A 25,026-nucleotide genomic window follows, 5' to 3' on the forward strand; every position below is an offset into this window, starting at 1 on the left:
GCTGAGAGGCTCTCCCACCTTGCTGTGTTTTGGGAAAGGTAGGCTAGCAGATGAAGCTTTTGTTTGCATGAAGATTACCGATATTCACTCACTGCCCCCTCAGTGGTTCGCTGTATACATCAGCTGAATTTTTTTGTTCCCAACATTTTTCACAGTAGCCTTTCATAAACATTTTAGACTATTGTCTCTCACCTATGCTGGGCTCACTTGAAACTTCTTCAAGAGGAGCCCATATTGGCTTTTATGAAATCCCTGGAAGTAAAGCCAGTACAGTGAGTTCAGGGCTCACTTTTGATTTCACATCATGCATATTTTCTTCTCAGAGCATACTGGAAAGGCACAACTCACCCAGAATCACAGCTCTGCTGCTGCGCCTCATAGGGATGAGCAGCAAGGCTCAGTAGTTCTGAGCTGTACTGTACATGCCCTTGACTCCCACCACCTGCTGATACCAGCTAGAGCAGCCCAAACATAGCCAAGGGAACCCCCTGGCTCCTAGCAGTACCAAAAAACACCTGAGCTAATATTACTCCATTGCAAACAATCTCAAATCAGGCTTGGAAAAGTGAGCATAGGCATTCTGCAGCACAAGACTGATCACACTTGTTCCCAGAGGCTCAGGAGTTACCTCAGTGAGAGCAGAACCCCTTCATTCAGCAGCGTGATGAAGGTGTGGTGCACACTATTTAGCTATGCAGGCAGTGCACGTGCAAGTTCACCGAATCCATCCATCTCTAACAGGACAAAAATACAAATCATCATCACCCAATTTCACTCCAGGCTATACCTGAAAAAACAGCCCATTTTCACACCCTCTTGAAGGACTGTTGGAAGGCTTATCCTCCACAACACTGTTGAAGAGGGAACAAATATTTTTAGTCTAGTGATAGACTAACTTCACAAACAGGTTCACAGCAATCAGGTGGCTGTGAGAAAGCAAAGTAGGAAGATAAGACAAAGACATGAAAAATGTGCTGTTTTCCCCAGTACCTACAACATTTCCCACGACCACAACTAAACCTTTGACCATGTGTAAACACGTAACAAAAACATGCCTGAGAGAATTTCTCTCACAAAAATACATATGAAAATCTGTGCATCCAATCAGCAGGAAACTTTGAAGAACTGTTTCTGTCTTTGCCTTTGGGGAACAGATGGGGCAGGGGGGAACAGTCCCAGCACCATGTCAGTTTACTACAAGGTAATCCTGCTACAAGAACTGGCCAGGTGCACCTGCATGGTGCTGGACAAGAAGTAGACATGCCTGCAGTTACCAAGCAGAATAAGGCTGCATAGAAACAAAGCATCTACAATATATTTGCAGTCAACTATTGAGTCTAAAACACTTTTCCTATCTTGCAGAAATTTGATATCTAAATGTTGCTCTTGTTCCAAAAACCACCTCACTCGGTATCAAATTCTTTTGAATAATTTGATGAAGAAAATCAGTTTCAATGTTAAGGCTCTTTACCTGTACCGCTTCTGCAGCTCCAGAAGAAATATTTCAGCGTATTAAGTCAGGGCAATAGTGCAAAGAGGACTAAAGAAAGCAAGTAATGCAAAAGGACTACAGAGCTCCAACCCCTGTTAATCTAGAAACTGCTGCCAGAACTGCTCAAAGTAGTTTATAATCACTGAGCACAACTCTTAATGGTGCTGATGGTGGCAGCTCCTATTCTTTTCAGTTGGAAGATTTATGACTATGGGGTTTGTAGCACTCAGCTCCTCAGTATCAAGACCACTTATTCACCATAGTAAGATATCTAGGAGGTCCTGAACACTTGACAGTAGCAGCTTGTTTAGCTGCTACTGGAATGTTTAAGAGAATTAAAGACACTTCCTGCATTTAATTGTAGAACTAAGTAGTATCTAGGCAGATGAAGACAGCATTGCCAAAGATGTAATTTTTGTATCTCATTTTCTGTGAAGCACAATTTGGCATTTTCAAAGATCAGTAAAGCTCTATCTAATCTAGGAGATCAAGTGTTTTTGGTTTTTTCTCCCATAATTTCTGCATTCAGTCCCAAGTGTTACCCATTTTATGTAATTACAGGAACAGAGATTTATTCATCAACAAACAGTTGCCCAGAAATAAAATTCACTTTTGTACAGGAAAACCAGCAAAAGTCAGGTCTCATGTAAACCCTGCAGTAGGCTTCACCCAATACACAAATGAACAGCACTTGAATAAAACCTCAAGTTAATTTTTCTATTAATCTAGAGCATAACAGCTCTTACAACCAACATTTATTTTAGTAACATTGTTTGCAGGTGTTAGCTGTTCAATAACAGCTTTAGTTTGTTCAGAAATTCAACAAACAACTCCATGTGCAGCAGTGAGTTGCTCAGCACAGCTGGACTCTGCGCTCTGCTCTCAGTGGGGCTGGGAATGGGACAGGAGCATCTGGTCACAAGGCACTGGAGCTCTGGAGCAATTGAAGCTGCACGATTTGCTGGAAAACACTTGACTGAAAAGTAACTCAAAATTTATAGCAGTTCCTAAGTTAGCTATTAAAAACTCTATTATAATGAAGTTAAGCCCAATTACATCGGTGTAAGGATGTGGCATAGTCACTGTTGTCCCACACAACGCACTTCACCACCACTTAGTCCTACTCTGGCAAGGCAAGCCAGCCTGAGGTCCTACAGTTGTATTTGAGACAGCTTTCCAAGTGTCTAACGCAGAAATTACACCTGGGAAGTTCTCAGTACGCAGCGGTTATTCAAGAAGCAGCTCCTCTGATAGCACTGCTCAGCATCACAATGGCAATTTCCATCAGATTTTTCATCTTCCTGCTTTAAATATAAAAAACTCCTGAAATATCGAAATACAAGGATCTAGTGCTGCAGCAGTTGAAATGCTAAGGAAAAACAGTCTGCATGTATGCATTAAGATTATATTAAGGATGTCTTCTAGAATTTTTTCAAATGACAGTATCAGCTGAAGAAGGCAAATATTTGAATAGCTTCAAGACAGAAAATGGTGACTTGCAGAACAAAATGCTGTAATTTCAAGAGCTGCACTTCATAATAATTTTAAACAGAGTAGGGAACAGTGCTACAAGCAGTGGGGATACAAACCTAACAGTTGCTGCAATTAACTTGTTTCTTTGTAGCTTCATATAATTGCCAGTTTTAAAAATCATTTTCTCTTTTTGAATACAATACCTACTTGATTCCTACCTCTGCTGGAGGATCTCTGGCCACTCAGCTCCCTGTGCCTCTATTTTCTGCTTGCTAGCTGCTTGCAGCGTGGGCCATGCTTGAGACAAACAGATTTAAGAGATGCTGTCACCTCGAGATCCCAGTGCAGTGTCACAAAACTCTTCCTACCACCTTGTGATCCTCTCAGTGACATACCCTAACACAAGAAAATCCTACCCGTGCTGTGGACTTGCTGAGCAGCTCTCACTGCTCCCATGGCTTTCAGCTGGGAAATACTGCCTTCCATGTTTACCATAGCCGTCAGTGGACACCTCAGAGGACAAATCCCAAGGAAAACTCAAGATGATTGCTAAGATCATTGCTAAGAGGGATCTGACATCCCTAGAAACAGGCTGGACATCCTGAAGAGGAGGTTATCTACTGGTGCAAGATGACTGTGGGAGAGCACACTGTGGGACATCCTGGCTTTGGCTGACCCGATGGCAGCAGCTCTGCTCTCAGCATCAGGGCACACAGGCAGGGCTGTACTCGTGGCCTCTCCACGAGCCTCAGGCTCAGATCATCCCAGCATGGCGCAGTTTTCTAATTCCACACCAACCAGAGTCCCTCCAGCTTACAGATTTTCCATATTTACATTCATGTTGCACAGCACGAGCACTGCTGCCTGTACAACTTCCAATCATTAAGGAACATGAATAAAGAACTGGCAGAGTCCAACTATGATTTCCACTTCCAGGGAGGCCTTTACTAGGATCCCATCAGCAAGCATTCATACCACAGCCATGGTAATTGACTGTCCAACCTTTAGTCTTGTGTAAATCTCAGATCAGTGCTGCACTTTATGCATATCAAACTTTAATGCACTCAAGAAAGCATGCAGAGCCTAACAAAAGCAAGAGCGATTTGTGCCTTGGTACAAACTGCAATAATCGTCTTAAAAACATTCCGTCTATCTTCACTAGGTGAAAAATCACTCATACCAGGGCAGGCAGCAGACTGCTTATGCATAATTTAAAAGCCTCATCTAGTTTCCACCAGGTCAATGAAAAATCTCTTGCAAACCTTAATGTCAACCGAATTGTGCCACAGGGACAGAACTGCTTAACTCAGAGCTCCCACATCAATGTCTGCAGCTCAGCTGCTCTTTCATTTGTTTCTCCATCATCTTTGCTCCTCAGTCAGATAAAAGAATATGTGAATTTAAAGCAGAAGTAGGAAAACAAGCAAATCTAATTCTATAGAGAACACAACAACAAAATCACTTCAGAGGAGCACAGATTAAATGTTTGAAGCACTGTGGTGCTTTGCATTACAACATAGCATGGCTTCTGGAAGGGCTGGGTAAAACCAAACAGAGCAGGGTGGCTGCTCAGCACAGGATTGGCAGCTGCTCCAGGGAACTGGGCAGAAAGCAGAGATAACAGCCTGCATTACAACAAACATAGCCAAGGCCATCAGGGATTTCTGTGCACGGGTTTTTGTTTGCTGTATTTTTATGTTTTTTAAACAATTGTTTTTAGAAGCAATTGGTAGAAGGGAAAACTAAGTCAGAACCTTTTTTTGTCACCATTATATTTTTAATTTCTGGGAGGAGGAAGAGCTTTCCTGGCACACTTTTGAAGTATGTGCCTCACTGTGCAGGCTCCCTTCAAAGAGGGATGCTAAGAGCCTGACCAGTTAGGACCGCAGCAACTAAACCCATTAGAGAGCTGGGGGCAAGGCTCAAACCGGCTTTATGGCGCTTACAGTCTGTGAGTAAAGCACTCTTTTTGTCACAGTTTGGACTCATGCCCAGTTACAAGAGCTCCACTTTGACACTCACAATCTACAGTCCAGGTACAATCAGCCGAGCACAATGCTTTACATTAACAGATGCGTCCTGTCCTCCTGTACATCACCGTGACACTCGTGTACCTAAAAGCTGCAGGTTTGATGCCCATCAGCTACTAACAGCACTATGTGAGATGTAACAGAGATTTTCCCCAAATCCAGCAATTTAGGGTGTGAAGCTTTGCAGTTAAAGTACTGCTAAGTTTTTTCCACTTTCTGTTCCACAAATCTTTATGGATTTCTTTTTCTTTTAAGCCTCAGTGCCCTCTCCTGTCATTACAAACACAAATTACGCTTGTTAAACATTTTAAGGCATGTTAGTAAGCTGTTAATTAAGTTTCCCTTCTGTTTTAAGATAGACCAACGCTTTGCAGTGGATATTTTCTGCCAAGAGACACTCTGTTCCCTTGCTACAATACTCAGCAGTGCCTCACGACTTTCTGCTCTGCAGCTTGGACTCTAACATTTGCCAAGATTCAGTCAGTTTTACAGATGAGACTTCCTATTGAGCTGACAGCTTTGATAACATATTTTTAGAGGCATTCACTGAAAAAGGAGAAAAATGGTCACTTGTCCTTATTCTCAAGAGGCTCCCCAGCCCCTGTGCACCAGCAGAAACTCCTCAGAGCCTTGCTATTAAGAACAGCTCTCACAGAGGGACGTTTGTAAAAGGACCGGTTCAGTTCTATCCACAATAACCTCAGTGCAAATCCACACTAGCTTGAACAAATCAGCCAAGTTCCCTCAAGTATTTCAATCCATTCTTGGATTTGGATATTCAAAGTCTAAGGAAATGAAATCCTCCGCTAACACTTCAGCTCTGCCTTTCTTCAGCAGGGAGCATGTGAAATGAGAAGGCTCTCCTGGTGAACAACAAAGTGGCCATTCCACTTCTCATATCATTCTTTCCCACACCTCATTTTGCAAAGATCTCAGCAGTATTTTAAAAATACCAAAAATATTTGCAGTATTTCATGTTATTTTCCATTAAGCAGCTGAAGCGGAAGACGAAACCCTTTCTGTCTCCTAACATTTATATACCTTGACTTACGCCATGCTACTGATCAGCTACATGTTTCTTTCCAAAAGCAGCAGCATGTCTTCCCCACCATCTTTCAGTCTTTGAAGTGCTTTAGCCTCACAAATGCAACCCACTGCCATAGATGTAACATCCAGCTCACTTATATGATGTTGCAGTGTTTTTAAAGGTAAGTTCAAGTACATCAGTATTATGAGGTGCTTTCATACCGCATTAAAAATTGAAGGGTACATCAGCCTTGGATCTCTGCATTCTCAGAAAGGTTCCTCAAACGTGTGGATTATACAGCTCCCTCATTCTAGGAGATAGCTTATCACTGCTGGCACCGTTAGGTGCCTAATGTTTCAAATGGTTGAAGTCAGCTCATCCAAATCACATCAGCTTCTCCATATTGAAGAGAAACCAGTACAAATGCCCTCCTACCACCCCTCCATGTGGAGTTGTGTCAATAACCTGCAGCTTTTTGTGAGCTGCAGAGTATCTGTGAGCACTTCTACATGAAAAGTAAATATGAAGTAATTAGTTATGCTGCAAATGCATTACAGGTTCACTATGCACCTTCTAAAGAAGTTCTATAGAAGGCAGAAGTTTCTGCCGATTTGTGCCTGTGCCAGGAATTCATATTCTTTAAGAAGTCTATGCTTTAGCAAAGAAGTTATTCCCTAGGGTCAGACATGCTCTTCTCTTAATTTGTCTTTATTTTTATATATTCACATCCCTTTCTTCATTATTCAACAGGAGAAGTAGTTACCTTTAAGATCTGCCTATGAGCAGATTATTAACAAAAGATTTTCATTTACTGCCTTGCTCTTCTGTTATGTGAAGATAGCAGCAAGTTCCATTTGCTGCTGGGTTTTCTTTTGTTGTTGTTTTTTTTTCTTTTTTGTCATTGCCATGCGAGTTCCCTGGACAAGTCTTCTTTTTCTCCCTACCACTCAGCTTGTGGCCTGAGAACAGCCAGTGCAGAAAACAACCTTCTGCTTCTTCCACTTTCCCAGCACCTCATTTTATGAGGATAAATCAGTTTAAAAGTGGCCTAGAATGCTATTAGGGATAGACTGGACAAGCACCCTGTGCACCCAGCTAAGATATCCAATAAATTCTGTCCCTGCCCTGCAGTCACTGGCTGCTGGTGATACACAGCTTAGGTGCAGTGTAAGAGATTGCACTTCAAATTCAGTGGTTTAATTTCAAAGTTGCAGACATTTTGAAAGATGCATTACTCATATTAAGAAACAGCATGCACCTTCTTATTATTGTTTTGTCCAGGAATGATGATGTAAAGTCAGTAGTCTTACTAAGACCATATCATTTTTTTACACCACACTGGGCAAGTCAACTTGCAACCATTTTCCCTCCCCTCCTTCCCATTAGAATCACAGCTCAGAGTAGACCAGAACAGAACTCCTTATGGCATGTCCCAGAGCAGACATCAACTCTTCCCAAAGCAAGTCATGAGAAGATGAAACCTCAATTTGCCTCAGCAGAACTTTCACAGCTACTATGCATAAGTGTAGTAAGAGCACCATTATGCCTTTTTTTTTTTTTTTTTTTTAATTATATTCTCAGGATTTATGATGGAATGGCTTTGTGACAGGAACACCACAAAAACAAAAGCATTTCTATCAGTCCTTTCAGAAAGGATAAACTCAAAAATCTGGTATCATGGGACCGACGTAAAATTAAAATCTGGCATTTATACATTGAGGATTCAAGTATGGGACACATTTTATACTGTTATATACCATGCCTGTAAGATTCATGCCAACCACTTCAGAATTGTTTATGCTGCAGATCAGTCTCTATTGCTTAAAAATATCACTTCAAATCAACTACACACAAAAAAAAAAGTCATGGAAGAGCATTGACTTATGCATTAGTTTTGTTGCATAACTTCTGGAGTACATTTTCTTGATAAGCTACAGTGACTCCATTTCAGATTGCAAATTTTCCTATGGAATTACAGCAGCTCCTTAGCTACAAAAATAGTATCGCCAGATATAGTTTAGAACATCACTAATAATCTTTAATACATTAGTAATTAAACTGATAACAATCAGATGTTAAACCTGCTTTCTTTTCTTTGCCAGATATCCTGCGTTACAATTAGCTTTCTATTCTCTGCATGTACCACAGTAAGTTCTGTGCATTTCTTGCAAATTACTCAGCTTCAGGGTCATGAACAACACCTCTTGGGAAGAAAAATGCAATGAATGTTAGTCCAAAAATAATAATGAAATCACTAATAACTGATTTAGTCTAACTATTGAATCTTGAAGAAAAAAAACTTGAGATGGTGATTAGGTAACTGAGTTTTCATGAACAACAGGAATCTCATCTCAGACATTAGAATTTTTACTACTTAGTGAGTTCAGATGCTACCTAAAGTACCCAGCTGACCCTCCAGTTCTCACAGGACTGAACACACAGATCATTTTGAGACGCTGTCACCAGTGCATCAGCTTCCTTGACATCTCGTTACAGTGTGCCTTGGGCTCCAGCTCCCTTCTCATGGCTACAAGAGCAATTCTCTTTGCCTTCCAGAAAATGGAATAAAGTAATATATGACTTCTAGTAGAGCACTGGTACAAAACCACACTAAAAATCCACTTAACATTTTTCAGCTTTGGTATCAGTGCCTTCTGCTATTCCAAATTGAATCCATTCAGCATTTCAAAGCAGGAAGCTTTCCGTGTCGACATTTTGAGAATGCATTTTTCAAAGCAGTAGGATGCTTCGTACACGCAGAGGGTTGCACACATGCCATGCTTACACAAAGTATTTATAAATCAGTTTCCCCTCTCAAAAACAGAAATGTAACAGGACACCAACTGTCTTGCTGACTTCAGAGTTCTTTGGGTCTTTGAAATGAAGAGAAATTATTTGCAGAAAGTCCTTTAGTAAAAGCATTGCTGTGCACTTGCACCAGGGAACTGATTTAATAAGCAGCGTGAAAAATACACGACGAAATTATTCCAGATACGTCAGCTCCTGGATCCCCCAGAGCTCACAGCTCCTAGGACCCCAGAGCCCCCTGCTCCGTCCCTGCTGGCACCAGTTTTCCCCAGGTTACCACACCAAGGTCTGCAAAAGCCTTTCCTATACAAGGATTTTCCTTGTTAGGGAGAGGCAGGTGAGCTCTTTCTGGTAAAAACTATTTACAAAGTACTCAAGGGCAGCTCAAGAAATAATCAGAAAGTAACGTATACCTTATCTGATCATCAAAGGGTTAATTTTTATTCTCAATCTCTGATATTTTGACTGCCATCATCATCATCTGTAATTATTCACTAGAAACTATTAAATAAAATCAGGTGCTTACATAGAAATAAGTGCAGATTCAAGTGCTTGGTTAAAAACATTATTTCTGTAAAACGTTCATTGTTTCAGCATTGCTCCATAATTCATCAGAAGGTGCTGACAGAACACGGTGCGTTATTTGATCAGGGCTGTGAGCTGTGGGCTTTCTAAAAATACTTTCAGTTCTATTTTTTGAGAACTCGATTCTATTTTTTGTTTGTATAAACCAATTTCACGGCAAGCTGAAGCACAAGCAATCAGCCAGTGTCATAAACATGCCAACAAATAACAAAAACCCTAGAAGCCATATTTCATTCACTCTAAGTTGCAGAAGTCCTACAACCTTAAATAGGGTTGAAAATGTTCATTCAAACAACATCCCCCCTAGGGTAAAGGAACATGCCCCTTTACTCTCCCACTGCACTCCTCACAAAACTTGCTGAAGTTCTCCTTCGGCACAGTCTATCATGTTCTAGAAGAACGCTTCACAGCAAAATGAGATAATCAATGTAGTAAATTAGTTTGAACTCAGAATAAACTTCTAAAGCCACACATCTCTCTCAGTAGTTTAATTTAACCACTTTCTAGCCTAGGCCAAGCACTTTTTCAAGTTGTATTTTGTAAATGTGAATTGGATACCGTGAGACTGCAGCAGTTCGTGCAGGCTTATTGACATCAAAAGGAAAGCCAATCTTAGTTGCCATGCATTATGACAGCACTGCAGAGATGCAAGTTGACATATTCCTGCCCTATTCCTGCCCTAACAAAGGAAATGGTAGGGCACGGGAAAGATAGAAAGACAATTTCCAGTATTGAAAGCTGAAGTAAATCAGGCAGTTCTAAATCAGAGAACCTGGTTGTCTATCAGTAACACAGGACCTGCATCGGATCTTTGAGACAGGTTCCTAAAACCTTCAAAGCAACAGCAGCACATCAGCTGAATAAGACAGAAGTGCGTGTGCTTACACTGTACTCCGGTTTACCTCTCAAATTAAAAATACCTATTTCTGATAAGTTATTCTGCAACACCTCAAAAGCATTGCTATGTTTCATAACATATCAAGCAACCCAAAGGAACTGTAGTGATGTACATTCAAGAACTTACAGAGAGCAGTCAGAAGTATTTTTGAAGTTATGAGTCTTAAGGAACAAAACCTACAAAAAGAATCAAACTAACAAAAGTAGTTCCCCAAACAAGTCAGACTACTGACATGTTGTATCAGTTGGAATTTTTTGTTGTTTTATATAAACCATCAGAAAAATCAGACCATGTAAGTGCAGAGGGAGCAGCCAGCCAAGCAAGATTTTCAGCCTGTATACCCAGATGATATCTTGGAACTAATCACAGAAACAGCAGCATGCTGAAGCTGAAACAGGACAATAACCTTATGATGGGTTATTATAACCTTATAATCAGCATAAACAAGAAGGGTTGGAAGAAAAAATACCACAAAAGGCTATTACAGGTATATCAAAACAACAAAGTGGATATCTTAAATATACTTAACCATTTTCCCTGCTAAAACCATACTTTAAGCATTTCTGTGTTTCATTTTAAGGTCCTTAAAAAAAAAATCACAAGCATTCTTTCATTTCTACAGACTTGCACCATGGCCCTTTTGCTTATCAGGAGAGTGAGGACATTCAGGGTAGCCTGCTGTCTGCGAGCACAGCAATGGCCACCGGAGCAGGGGACTGCAGAGGTATATATTCTTTGGAGAGGATTCCTTTTTATGTTCACATCTAACAAATCAATCAGGAAAAGGAAGGATAGAAAGAATACAGTACTTGAACCAAAGTTTGGCTTGTTTTTTTAACATCTAAATTGCTTAAAGGATTCTTCAAGAAGTTGTTTACACGTGAGTTTAAATTAAAAGAATAAGTCACAAAGAATGAATTTTTGCTGCACGGTGCCTTAGGAAAAAAAATAAAGAACATCCATTATAAAACTATAACTAGCAGTGGCAAACTGTACTGTGTTTATCTTGTCACTTGGCATATCAAAATACCCACTTAGTGTCAGCAAAACAGACAAAAGAGTCTACAAAAGCAGAATTTTGCACTATGTTTGGAATTCTTGCCCTTATTTCAATGACAAGTCTGACGAATACAAGAGGTTCTTAATTACACTCTATTTTTCAGTACTTACGAAACTGCAGACCAGCAGTGATGTTGTTAAAGAAAGGCTTGATCTGTGAGAGGGACTCCAAGTCAGAGGCTAGTAAATATTTAGAGACAGACTGGTTTTATTAGGTAGTAAGACTGCTGGATGCATTAGATGTTATAAATTCACACTACACAATCTCTGAGCAGACTGTATCTGGCCAGGACTGTAGAGGGACACACTTCTGAAAGGAATTCCTAAATAGCGACCACATTTTCATCTTTCACATCACATCTGCTTTCATTAACCTTACAGAAGAGATGATTTATTCATTATAAAGATATTAAAATGCACTAAGCCTTCTATTATCTCAAGAGATTTGTCATTATTTTGTACAGAAAATGGCACTTAGGAAGTTATTTGAAGTAACTGTCACTTCTTTTTAATTACTGTTTGCAATTGATTGTCTCCTTTATACACACCAGCCTATTCACAGATGTACTGCAGCAACCTCATGACGTTCCAGAAGCAGAAAGCTGTCACAAAGCCAATGAATCTAGCTGCTCACATTTCCCTGGAATGGTTTTCCTGGCAGCGCTCAAGGATAGCAAGCACTCCCTGGCTGAACAGACTTTATACACCTTGTTACTGGAAGCTCCACTTCCACTTGAGGACTTGACCACAGAACCACGTGTCTCCAAACTGACAAAGCCAGCTAAAAGTCATCCTTGCTCACAAAACATTCTCTTTGGTTGCAATTGCTTGAAGGCACGGCTATAATACTGCACACATCTGAGATGCTTCCATATACAAACATTAATCTACACACGTCCAGCAGATCAGCTATGACTCCTTAATAGATTATCCTCAGTTTAAGTCTTCTGCTCTGTAAACAGCCTGCAAAACACGCATTTCATCTGGTCGGTAACTTTTTATAGCCCATTTCTTTGGAGAAAAGTGTTTGATTCAATCTTCCTTCTCAGGATAAATACTGGATTTTGGTCCTCCCCTGTATTTATAGGGGCTGTACAACAGCACATCAACTGACTTTCCTTGGAAAAAATAAGTTTGATCATGAGAAGAATGAACAAGAACTGCAGTGAACATCTTAGACCACATAAAACAGATGTCTGTATTTCTCTACAGATCTACTTATTTGGCCAAGCCACTGCATTTCCTGTCCTGACTCCACTGATTGTTATAACTCCTCAGTTATTTCCCCCATGATGAAGGACAGCTCTACTCACCTATCCGAAAGTACTCCAAATTTAAATTGGTAGTAGTGGTCCATTCTCTTACACTTTGGTTACGTTTATCCTTAATGGAATGGTGAACAGAACAGACTTGGACAAGATCCAGCTGCTAGATGAATAGAAACATTGAACAAGCATGTACCCTCTACTTGGACAAGGCTGAACGTGGCAGAATAATTGAGCTATCTTGCCTTGCATAAAATCATTATTTCAGTATTAAGTTTCCTGAATTCTTTGATTATGATTCAGACACCATTTCACCTCGAGCTGTTGGTAAAAACAAAACAATAAACCTGTGGTTGTCTCTTCCAAACTGAAGATTTTAATTCATGAGCAGAAATCACAGGGATCACATACAGCAATCATCTTTTATTTCATGCTTCAGACGTGCTGAGTGCTATTTCCACTGCATTCAATTTATTACAGCCTGAAATCCATCTTAGCAAAATAATCTTAGCCTTTCAGAAGTATATACACTCCACTTTCCTCAGTTTTCAAACCTTCTACCTCATTCACACCACAAATCTACACTCATTTAACATAGGAGTCAAAACAAAAGACACAGAAAGGGAAATCTAACCAGGGAGCCATTATGTGAACCTCCCTTCCCACAGCAGTCTCCAAGCCTTACAACATTTACAGACCTTTTCAGCTCACTGTTCCAGCAATTTCACTGGAAAGTTTACATGATGTAACCTTACTGCTGCACAGCACAAAAAGATTTTGTACGAAACATACAGCTCACCACTAGTAATTAGAGAAACAGGAATTTCAGTGAAAGCTAAGAGATTGTTGTCTCTCAACCTAAACACCCTCTCACAGCAAAGCACTTGGCTATTTGGGGCCTGGTACAGCAGTGGTTGCTGGTACAGTCAAGTTCTGCAGGAATAAAACTAATTGAAATGCAGCTTCAGTAGGTCACAGAACTCTGTCCAAGAGAGCTGATAGGTTTAGTCCTATGCCTGGCATTTCGTGAGCCTCCAACACCTACTCTCTAATGCAGTGTTAGAGCCATTCACACTCCCCAAACTGGGTCACAGCATTTGGCTGTTGCTCTATGGTCTCTGCCCAACATCTCAGCTTCTACAAGGTGCCAAAAGCGATCTTTATAGATGGATGGAAGAGAAGCAGTGATTAACTGAAGAGGCAAAGCTGTGGCAAACATATGTGCTGCAGCAGTGAGGGTTAGCCTATGCCCTGCTCCAACAACATCCTTCTTATTTAAATAAGCAATAAAGTTTGCTTTTGCTTGTTCCCGAATAATACATAGTGCAATTGGACTAGAAACACTGCAAGCACAGGAAAATCCTCCAGGAATTGTAGTAAGAGATTTCTAGTTAAATCTAGCAAGTTTACTTAAAACTAGCTCATGAAAATTTGGTCTGTGATACTCAGTGTGTATCTTATTGTCCAAGATCTCTCAATACCAAGGTCATCTTTTTCTGGAATTTCACTAATTTCTTAGCACTTTAAAAACTTGCACCATCTTGTCTTGTACTTAATCCTCCTTTAAAGTAGAGATTTGGTTATTAAAGATGCTAAGGCAACAGAGTATTACTGTTCCACATTACGCTTATCTTCTAATATTAGTATGTTAAACTAACGAGCCTGGGTGCATTTGCATTCATTTGGAATGCACACATTGTTCACTTTTTTTTTTTTTTTTTTTTTGCAGTTGACAATGTTTCCTGTTCTGCACAATCAGCTTTTCTGCTAAGGCCCTGGCTGATCATTGCTGTTAAATTCAATCCCAGCCTAATCATAGGCATTTTGCAGCACAGTTCCTTACAAGAGTGAAGTCTTAGTACCAGAACAAATCCTTCAAAAATACTGTTAACAGTTCCCTGTGAGAATTGCCCTACAAGTTCAGAAACAAAAAAGAATTTGGAAAGAATATGGAGTTCCTGTTCCAGTGAAGGTGTCAAACAGCTCGTGTCCCTGCTCTTAACAGTGCTTCACCAGCTCTTGTCCTAGATTTGAGTTGGGTTTTTTTGTTTGTTTGTTTTTAAATAAAAAAGATTTGGACATGCAAAGGATCCCTAGAGGATTTTGTGGAAAACATTCACTAAGGAAGCTGACTGCTTCTGCTGGATGCAAGGCAGTAGTACTAATGAATTCACAGTTACTTCAGGAATTGCAGCACATTGTAGTGCCACACAATTACAAATAACATACTAGTTCATAGTCACATTAGACCCAGGTCTTGAAAGTCAAATACTAATTCACAGTAGATTAAGTGCACTACTGAATAATGGTCAACTATCTACCTCACATCATCTTGGTTAAAGCCAGCATTCAGCCTGTGCACCTGAAAAGCCTATTTGTGGCAAAGGCAGGTGTAGGTCAGGTTGCTTACAGCAGTGCTTTACAGAACAGTTAATTTCCAAACCAAAGGTAAAAGGAAAAGAATATTAAAAACAGAGCTGACACCTCAGGTGCGCCAAGCTTGTTTTAGTACGTTCTGAGCACATATAAAATGGCAATGTACAAGCTGAAAGGCTCATCGTCACTGCAGAATGGAAATTTTCCTCAATTTATTCATCAGAGCTGAGGGGTTTTATTAGAAGGCAAGTGATTTAAATCAACTCATGCTAGATTTTTGATGTTTGTATGAGGATAAAAGGACTTCTCCCCAAACTGAGTAATTGTAAGTCATCTTAATTCTTGCACATTATTGGTCTGCAGGAAGGAAAAATTTTATTGAGCTCAAAATTCACTTTATTCTCAACAATGTTCTAGTAATTACCAGTCCTAAAACACTGAAGATCAAATTACCTTCAACTGTACGATAAACAAAAGCACTCAAAGAAATTGAAAGACTGAAGATTTCTAAAGAGCGTTCTGTAAGTGTGCTGTTACAGATCTTCACCACGCAGCTCTTGAATGTGACTCATCACATTTGCTCCATGCACCATACATTAGAACTCCAGTAAAACCAGGAGCAATTCACTTAATGTTTATCTTCAAAATACTATTTTCCTACTTGTTCTATAGTGAGTGTAACTAGTATTTCATGCAGCTCTCTTAATTTCAGCTCCACTCTCTAATTCTGCATACAGAGATTGCTTCTTTCATTAAAATTCAAAAGAAGAATGTTATTCCCCTGATAAAGTTAACTATTATAAATAAATTAAAGGGGCATCCCAACTAATGTACTTGATTTAATCAACAAGAAGTTAATGAGACCAAATTGATAGCAGAAATTAGTCAAGACTAGCTGGCATTTATTTACAGATATTTCAGAAAAAGATAAGACTGGAATCAATATGGGGTTTCAGCAAGTGAGATCCTCCATTATAGAGACAAGTTAAAGTGCTTTACTTTCTCCTCTTAATCTGAACAGAGGACAGCTAATGATAGAGCAAGGCAAAGAAGCCCAAAAGGTTAGAGCTTTCAGTTAATCATTTTTACTAAAGAAGTTACAGAACCCTTAACATTCTTCACTGTGCTTAAAATACAAAGCATGCAAGGAAAGCAGCATGCATGAGTCTTCACCCAGTAGATTAAAGCTAGCTTCATTTCCAAACAAAATAGAAGTGCAAGTATAATTTGAAATTGGTTGATACAACATTTGTTTTCTGCCCCATTCCTGAAGGCATTCAAGACAAGGCTGAATGTGGCTCTGGGCAGCCTGGTCTACTGGTTGGCAACCCTGCACACAGCGGGGGGAGGTGAAACTAGATGATCTTTGAGGTCATTTTCAACCCAGGCCATTCTATGATATGAGTCTATGATTGTTTTCTAAAATATTCCATAAACAAAATCTTAAAATATTCCAGTTTCCATATGGCCATGCCTTATTACTGTTCTCCTACCAGTGATGTTGCTCATCACAGCAACCTGAAGATAGACATTAGGGCCAGACACTGAAGTAATACCATCACAGAACACAGATCTTCAGCTTTTACTTCCATATCCCAGAATCCATGGACATCTATACTTACACTTGGTCATTCACCCAAGTTCACCACAGTCATGCTTCCAGTCAATCAACTCACAGGACTGCTTCCAATGCACATCACACGTGCAACAGATAAAAAGTGACACAGCAGGCAGCTTGTTGCTAAGGTACTTTGCCCTTCTCTGCTGTTCTGTTTCCCAAAGGAAGCTCTGCACTTGGAAGAAATTACCTCAGGGATATCATTTTCAGTTGCAGCTTGCAGTTGTGATAGGAAATGAATTATCCACTGATACTCAGGTTCACTATGTTCCATATAAAAAAAATAAATTCTACTGCTTCTTTGTTATGCAGCAATGCAAAGTTTGTCTACTGCTTTTATTACTAATTCGTCTTTTCTGCCCTTCCGTATAAAATGCCTATAGATCTTTCCCCTGTTTGTTACAGCTCTCACATGAAAGACTGTAAAAATCTTGATACTGTTTAAGGATAAGCCCCCATATTAGGAAATATGTTCTCAAAGTCTGACAAAATAATTGACAGAATCCCCAGAAAAATTTCCGTATCTACAAGAGGTTGAGAAGTATGGCTGACATCCTTAAATGTGAATTAAAGTTTAACATGAGTGACGTGCTTCTTTATAGCAGCAGGTGTAAAATAATATCTGAAACTGAACAGCTTTCTTAGCTAGAAAGTAAGGACAACAAGCTGTTGCACAGTGAGCATTGTGCAGGTAATGCTTCCTGAAATTTAGGATTATATTCCAGGAGAGACAGACTTAAAAAAAAAAAAATCAGCTGAAACTTGAAAGATAGTAATTAACTCAACTGGATTTCAAGGTACTGCATACTCCATTACACTGGGCATAATACATTGATAAAATCTATTACATACACCAAGTTACTTTCCTTCTCTCTTTCAGTTAGAAGATGCATGCTTATGTGCTGGTTCAATTGTGATAACCTAGAAAGTTCTTTTTATTCTTATAGTGTTGTTAACACGCTCTTCTGTTGTCATCTTTTGAAGGCATAGCTTGCTTGCTTCATCTTCCCTTTACTTACAATTGCCCTTAATGGAAAATGTCTAAAAGCATCACTCAAACAGCTCAGATGATGAACCAGATACCTAAGTTGTGCTTACAGCCTAAGCCAGGGATCATTCTTGAACTACACTGAGACACATCGATTAGAGAAAGGGAGGGGAGGAAAGAAATTCTACAACACTATTTTTCCTGCATGCTTTTTGAATAGAATTAGTTTAGCCACAACTACTTGGGTAAAGCAATGAGATCAGAACAAAAAACTGGAAAAATAACATTAAAGTTCTATTTGATTTTAATGTATCTGTAGATTAGAATCCTAACAATAAATATGCAATACATGCATTCTTTCTGAAGATAGATTGCGTGCAAGATAGCTTAGATTTTATCGGAGCTTTATAGATAGCAATATTAAGAGAAGTGTCTCCAGCTCATGCTCCTGTCAGTTTGCACGTACACATTGATTTCCACTAGTTACTGGAGACTGTTCTCAGTGATGAGGACAAAAAGTATACTGGTTAATCGTGTTCAGATTTCACTCCTGCCCTCACAGAGTTGTTCTATTGTAAAAGACTAACTGCTATAAATAGATAAGCTAAGCTGGCTTCAGATCATACCCTCTTCTTCTCTGGATCTCCCACAGCCATAGCAGATGTGAGGTTCTGTTTGGACTCAGTGTGTCAGTTCTTTTCTAAAACAGATGTGGAGCTGGGACAGCTTTGTACTGAGAGTACACCACATTCTCTGTTCTTCTCAAAAAACACACGCAAAAAGAAGCTGGAAAGCAGCATCATTCAGTGAAAGCTGCATAGCAGGATCTCTTCAGCATACCACTGATCTTGCTGACAGTTCCTGTCCCACAAAACAGCTGGTAGGTGTGCTAAGTTCTACTCAAAATACATACTGCTTCTATTTGCCTTACCAAGAATTACAGTAAGAAATGAACTGAGTAATTACAAGCAGTTCAGCAGGTGCTGCAGAATCAAAATTGTCCAAAGCCCGTGAAGAATATTACGATAGAGATAGCAAGTCTAAGAGAGTCTCTTTTCTTTTCTTTACTCTCCTATTCCATCCCCCAGATTCACGCCAGTTTTTCATGTGAATTCTAATAGAAAAGAGCAAAAGCAACTCAGCATTTACTGTGGAATGGTGAAATCATGAAAGAAATTTAAACTACTTTATCTACACAAAAGATAAATCCTGTGGCATTACAAGTGCTCAACTTACTGAATTAAGTTGTACACACATGTTGCTCATTAGGCAGGCCTTATCTTGCACTGTAACCAGTGGGGACTACTTGTGAACAAGAACAACTCCTTCAAGAATTGACTGTAAAAAAAGTAGCTGCATTGAATTAATGTGAAACCATTTACAAAGCTTTGTCTTTTCTTCAAGACTGCAAATTTGACAACTGCCAGCCTGTCAAGAGAATTCTATTGAGCACAAACAGCACTTTGAAACTTACATAAATTACAGCTGCCTATTTCCAGTGGAAATAATCTCAAGCAAACTGCTTACATATGCTAGTTTATCCACCTGGATGGCATCCGAATTTAGCAAGAATTGATTCTACTTCCTGGTACAAAATAGTATTCTCAGTAATTCATAAGTCAAAATATTAATATTTTGACTTTGATTATTTGATACTGAAATAAAAAATTAAACCACAAACATATGCCTACCTATTTACACAATTACTGCCACAGTAAATCAGTCCTTTTCTAAATTGATTCACCTTTCAGCTCCATGCTATTTCTTTGCCAGTTGAGGCCAAGGAAATATTATTTAAGGGAGTTAGGAGTTTAAAAAAAAGAAGTTGGCTTAGTTCAAGCTTTTTCCCCAAATACAATTTGTGCCATGGCCGTGATTGCTTAGAATCATTTACACTGCTTGAAGCTCTTGAGTCATCAAACACTGAGTTCCCTAGAGTTTATTCATTCCATGGAAAAATAAGCTTACAATTTGAAGGACAGAACAATGGACTGTCAGGTTAAAGAAGCTCCATTCACACATCTTCCCCCTACTAGCTAATATCATACAGTTACAGGTATTCAAGGGAATAATGTGATTTTGTCTGTATCACCTGGGAAGAAGAACACATAACTCACTCCCTTGCTTGAACTTTCTCAAGAAAGAATGGTATCCTTTTTTTTTTCTCTTCCAGCAGAGGATAAATAAAAGCAATAGAAAGTCTATGGAGTTGGGTATATACTTCTCAGTCACATAATGATGACAACTTTCTAAAATTCAACTACTTAAAACATCTACTATTTCAGCCACTAAAAGGTAAAGTGTTCTGATTAAGAATCCATAGTTGATCAGCAAGGCTTTGGGTTATTTTTTTTAATATATGGGTCACTCTGGAAGTAATGTCTCCTGCCTATATATGGAAACTGCAACAGACACAGGAAGCATAAAATGCTGTTTGACAGAGCAAATACTCAGCTACAAAACAGTATTTTTCAATGGTTTCACAGCTGCTACGATGACAACATTGCTAAAATACACCACCCACCACCTCATTTATGCTTGGTCTCCATAAACATTCATCGAGTGTCAACAAATGTCAATGGGTGCCATATTTTCTGCATGGAGAAATTCAGCACCACCCCTTTGCTTCACACACACTTCCATGCAATACACCATTATGGGAGACTGCCCTTCTGCTGTCAACTGTTGCACAAAAACAGCATGTAACAAAATATTAGCAGGTTCAAGGATCAATCTCTTCTGCCATACCACCAGCACCTACCTGTTACAACATCGGTCATAATAAAATAGGAGGCATTACTTTCGGAGCAGCCCCCATATTAGTAATTCTGCTTGTCAAGTCAGTATGGAATTTAGAACACTTACAACAATTGCTCAGATACACAGTCGACCTTCTTTGAAAATCAGAAAGTTTTGGAACACCTCGAACTGAGTACTCAAAGAAAAAATTAAGGCACTCAGTATTACTAGGAAATCAAAGCCTAGTTGCAGTTGACAATCCATTTTCCTAAAACTCCAGTATCAAAAATGCCACTAATGACACCATGAAGTTATTTTGTTATACTGAATACAATTGCTTGCTCTTGAGCAAAGAGCTTTGCCACTCTAAGTGTATTCCACTTAGAGTTAAGTGAATGGAAAAAAACTGTGAGCACTTTACTATTCAAAGTCTCTGATGACATCAGTGCACAGTACATCCAGAACAGCAGGGTAAAATGTGCAGACCAGACTTTGGTTTCAGGTACCATTGCACTCGAAATAATGAAATGCTAGGGAACTGATTGCACGAAGCAGCATCACCTTCACCTCTCCCAGCTCAGCAGCTTGCAAACATCGTATCTCCCTTTGCCCAACCATCCTCTGCTCACTTCCCTCAGAAGGATGATGGAGATGACTGACACCGACCTGCAGCCTGCATCACTGAATTAAATCAAATGTGCAAAGAGTGACTTCTTGGTGGTCATGCTGCTTGGCACACTAGCAGTTGCCTTCCCAGCACATCTTAGAGAGACAAGCCTTACTGAGGCAATGGAGAAGAGAGAAAAACCCTATTTAATCTCAAACTATAATTTCTTTGTATTGCAAAGTCATTCTGTTTTGGTAAGGCATTCATATTCCATCCAAGCACCACCTCACAATACAAAAGTTGTGTTATCAGTTCATTTTAATATAACTTTCACCAGTGGTGAGCTGGTGTTTGAAATATAATTAATGGGAGTTTTCCTATTTCTACTCTCACTTACGCTACACTATTTGACAGTGGACTGCATTAAATTGTTGTTAAGTAAATTCTAAGAAATGACTTAGAAAAGTGTTTACACAAGAACTAAAAGCTTCTAGGAAAGGTCCATTTAGATTGCAAAGCAATTTGAACTTGAAAATGGATTTCACAAGTCTGACTTCAATTCTCCCAAATCTGTACTTTGCAGGTTATCAGAGAGGGCTGAGTCTGAGTTCAGGTGGATGTCACTGAAAATGTGGGGAAGGCCCTCTGATCCTGCTGCATTTTCCCTCTCTTTGGCTCAGTTAATGATGTTTTATCCAGGTGTTCAGCAGCCATTCCTCCAGCACTCCACCCAGCACATAGTGAAAATGATATTCTACAATTCTCTCCCTTGCTAAAGTATATTAAACTAGTACTTTTTCGCTTAATCTAATGTACATCTTTACTCAAATCGTATATTTAGCCTTTTTGCATGATCCTCAACAGATAAAAACAAATTTTAAAACATAAATAAATGGAGAATGCTGAAAAAGAATGTCTCAGACTTGATTCAGCTCAATCATTTAGCTGATGTTTTTCCTCCATAACTAATACTTCAACTGTAGAATATTTTTAAACCATCACCACACCCCTAAACCCCTTTGTATGTTTAAGTTACATGGCTACACACAGAGCATCACACTCTTGGCAACAGCCTTACAGCTCCCACTCCAGCCTCCATCACGCCCCCCTGCTGTTGCATAGTGCTGTTACTTACAGTTTAGCACATTTCGTACTGCATTTCTCCTTTAAGAAACACAGAATCAGGACAGAACAAGAGTATATAAAGAAGATAGGTCAAATCCAGTGGTTGGACTGAAAATGTATTTTTCACAGCAGCTGAAGAGACAAGTAAAAACACTACTGTACTGAGAACATCAAAGAGTGGCGATTAGTAGCTGTAGTGAGCTTTAATATATTTCACCTATTTTACTGCCAGAAGAGCAGCAAAGGAATACTGATAGAAACAATTAAATCTCATGTCTTTAAATCCAAAGACAAATGGCTATTACACTGTAAGAATGGGAAAGGAATGCAAGTCAGAATGTAGGTATTGCTTCTGTGCAGGAGTTGATTTCTGGAGGTGCTGCTAGTCAGAGATGCTTACTGATTTCAAAAGAGATCTTCAAAGTCCCTTTGTGGTCCCTGCTTGAATCCTCAATTCTCATTCTGTTGCCTTGTGCTCACTAAACACACAAAGTTCATAGTAAAGGCAAGAGAAACATCTACTTACTATAACTTAAAACATCTTAGTCTTCTAGAGTATGATAGATGATGTATAAATGTAGCATAACCTATTTAATCATACTACTAATTATCAAAATCTATGTAAATGAAAGCACATTTTCTATAACATAGGAAAAAAGACAGCTAATTTAAAAGGACCACCACACTGACAATTTCATAGCTCACTGTTCATGTATTCATTACATCTGAGAAGACAGAGTTTCCAAAGCCATTTGTCAAAGTAGTAGATTTAACATAAATACCAAAAATTGAAAATTGAATGGCATTCAAGAAAAGGAAGCTAATGCAAGTTTGTTATGGTACCACAGTATTATAAGCTGAACACATTTGAAAAAATCACACAAAGAACGAATAACTTATTGGTTTTAATCACACTGAGGAAGCCAAGGAAAAAAGTCAAGCTAATTATCTACTTCAACTGTCTCAGTATTTCATCTCTAAACACATTGCTTTACTGCATCAACCTTGCCCTTGCATAGCCAGATCCAGCATTTAAAGAATTTTAGGCTACTTTAAAATATCTTTTATATAAATTTGCAATTCTTATGGCAAGTTATAAAGCTACTGAAAACAAATCCAGAAAGACAATAATGTGTGCAGCTGATCAACTGTATGAAATCCTACTACATCACTGATAGTGGATATTCCATTCCAGTATGCAAAAAGCCAGGTATTCCAAAGCCTCAGGTCTGGAGACAGCTTATATTCACTCAACTCCATGTGCAACCTGAGCTGAACCCAAGGTTTCCAAGTGACAGGTAAATCACATTTGGTTTCAAACTCGTGTGGCCTGACAACCCCAGCTGCTTATCACAGGCTGGGAAGGTGGGGCAAAGACAAAGCCCCCCATAAGATATGCTTCTTTCCTCAGCAATCTTAATACTTCTCTTTTTAGCTTACAGGCACGATAACTGGTAAGAAAGATCCCAGCAGAATTAACAAGTTCAATGATCTTGTCAATACTGAATGTTTAAAAGGAAGGGGAAAAGAGGGATCTAATTTACTGTAGCACTCTAATACATACACGACTTCCACATTCAAGCACATGGGTTTGTAATTTTAGTTATTCATAGGGCACTGCCCAAAGTTCCACAAGTTTGGCCAAAACAGCTACATTTTCTTCAAAAAATGCCTTTGAAATAACATTTGAAAAACACTGATTAAGTTCAAGTACGTGACAGTTACATTAAATTCTCTAAACTACCTGAATCTTCCAAGTTCACAATGAGTATCATAGCAGTGAGTCAATGAAGATTCTCTGACAGATAAGGAAATGAAGACTGCCAAGAAAGCCAGAACTCCAGAACAGGTATGTGCCCTTTTTATGTGCCTAGAACAGCACCAACAATTGACAGCTACAGCACTCCTTTCTTAACAAGTGAGCATTTAGTACACACTATATATATTTTTTTTCATTTAAAATGCTGTAAACCAATTATAAACAATATTTTGCAATTACCAAAATTAAGATGCAAGTCTTATTTAAACCGTATTGTAAATAGAAGCATTCAGGAACATCATATTATTCAGTACTGCATCCACCCAATGCTCTTTTATTCAAAATACAAATGGCATGCTAAATACAACTAATAATCAAACAAAAAACTTGTACATCTGTTTCCATTCTACACTTAAAATTGTGCTTTTTAAATAAAATATTTTCTTAGAAAAGTTAACGCAATGTAACTGAAAGAGGGGGAGGTGCACATACCTGACACTTCTTGAACTGTCACCTTCGGACCTGAAAAATAAGACGCAAGTAGTTAGGATGACAGTCTTCCCACACATTCTCTTTATGTTTCAGCAAGGTTTTCTAAGGCTTCCCCGACTATTTAGGCATTAAAAAAGAAAACAGTTATTCTTAAATTTAGACTAAATCTATTAGAGATTCAAAAACCTAGCAGTTGAAACCAGTAACAGGAATACTACCTAAAATGTGTGGCATCAGTCTCTGAAACATCAGTGAAGGCCTGCAAACATGCAAGCTAAAATGTTTAGGAATCTAATCGCCGAACTTATCAGATGCTGCCCGGTAAGTGCTGCTGCTTGTAAAACTGTTCATAAAATTTTTATAAAACTACACATTTATCTGTTTCCCAGAGTTGTGAAGAAATAAGTGATAAAATAAATTAAGTTACAGAAGCTCTTGAAGACCATTTTTTTCTCATGGTGAGATCATTTCATCAAATCAAAATCAAAACAGGAACAAAATTTTTCTGACCCCTGTTCTCCACACTCCTTATTCCCATGCTTTATTTTTTTCTTCCAAATAAGGAAATTGCACTTGATGTCACTCATACTGACAAGTTTTCTGCCTCTTAAGATGAGCAGAAACATCATATTTGCAGCATTTCAGGAAAGAAAAAAAAAATCCAGCACAAAATATTCATCTTTTT

General features: G+C 39.0%; 1 protein-coding gene across 10 annotated transcripts in view; it reads right to left on the reverse strand.

Moving 5' to 3' along the window:
• IQSEC1 (IQ motif and Sec7 domain ArfGEF 1) overlaps window positions 1–25,026 on the reverse strand; it is a 318,376-nt gene that overhangs the window by 221,266 nt on the left and 72,084 nt on the right. For all 10 annotated transcript variants that reach the window (XM_052678515.1, XM_052678514.1, XM_052678512.1 and 7 more), the window contains exon 2: window positions 24,342–24,371. Coding sequence is in view for 7 of the 10 variants with exons in the window: in XM_052678509.1 (XP_052534469.1) it covers window positions 24,342–24,371 (30 nt within the window). In the remaining 3 variants the exon portion in view is untranslated. The remainder of the gene's footprint in view (window positions 1–24,341; window positions 24,372–25,026) is intronic.

Source organism: Tympanuchus pallidicinctus, unplaced genomic scaffold (assembly GCF_026119805.1).
Source record: "Tympanuchus pallidicinctus isolate F22 unplaced genomic scaffold, pur_lepc_1.0 scaffold17, whole genome shotgun sequence".
NCBI classification, from domain to species: domain Eukaryota; kingdom Metazoa; phylum Chordata; class Aves; order Galliformes; family Phasianidae; genus Tympanuchus; species Tympanuchus pallidicinctus.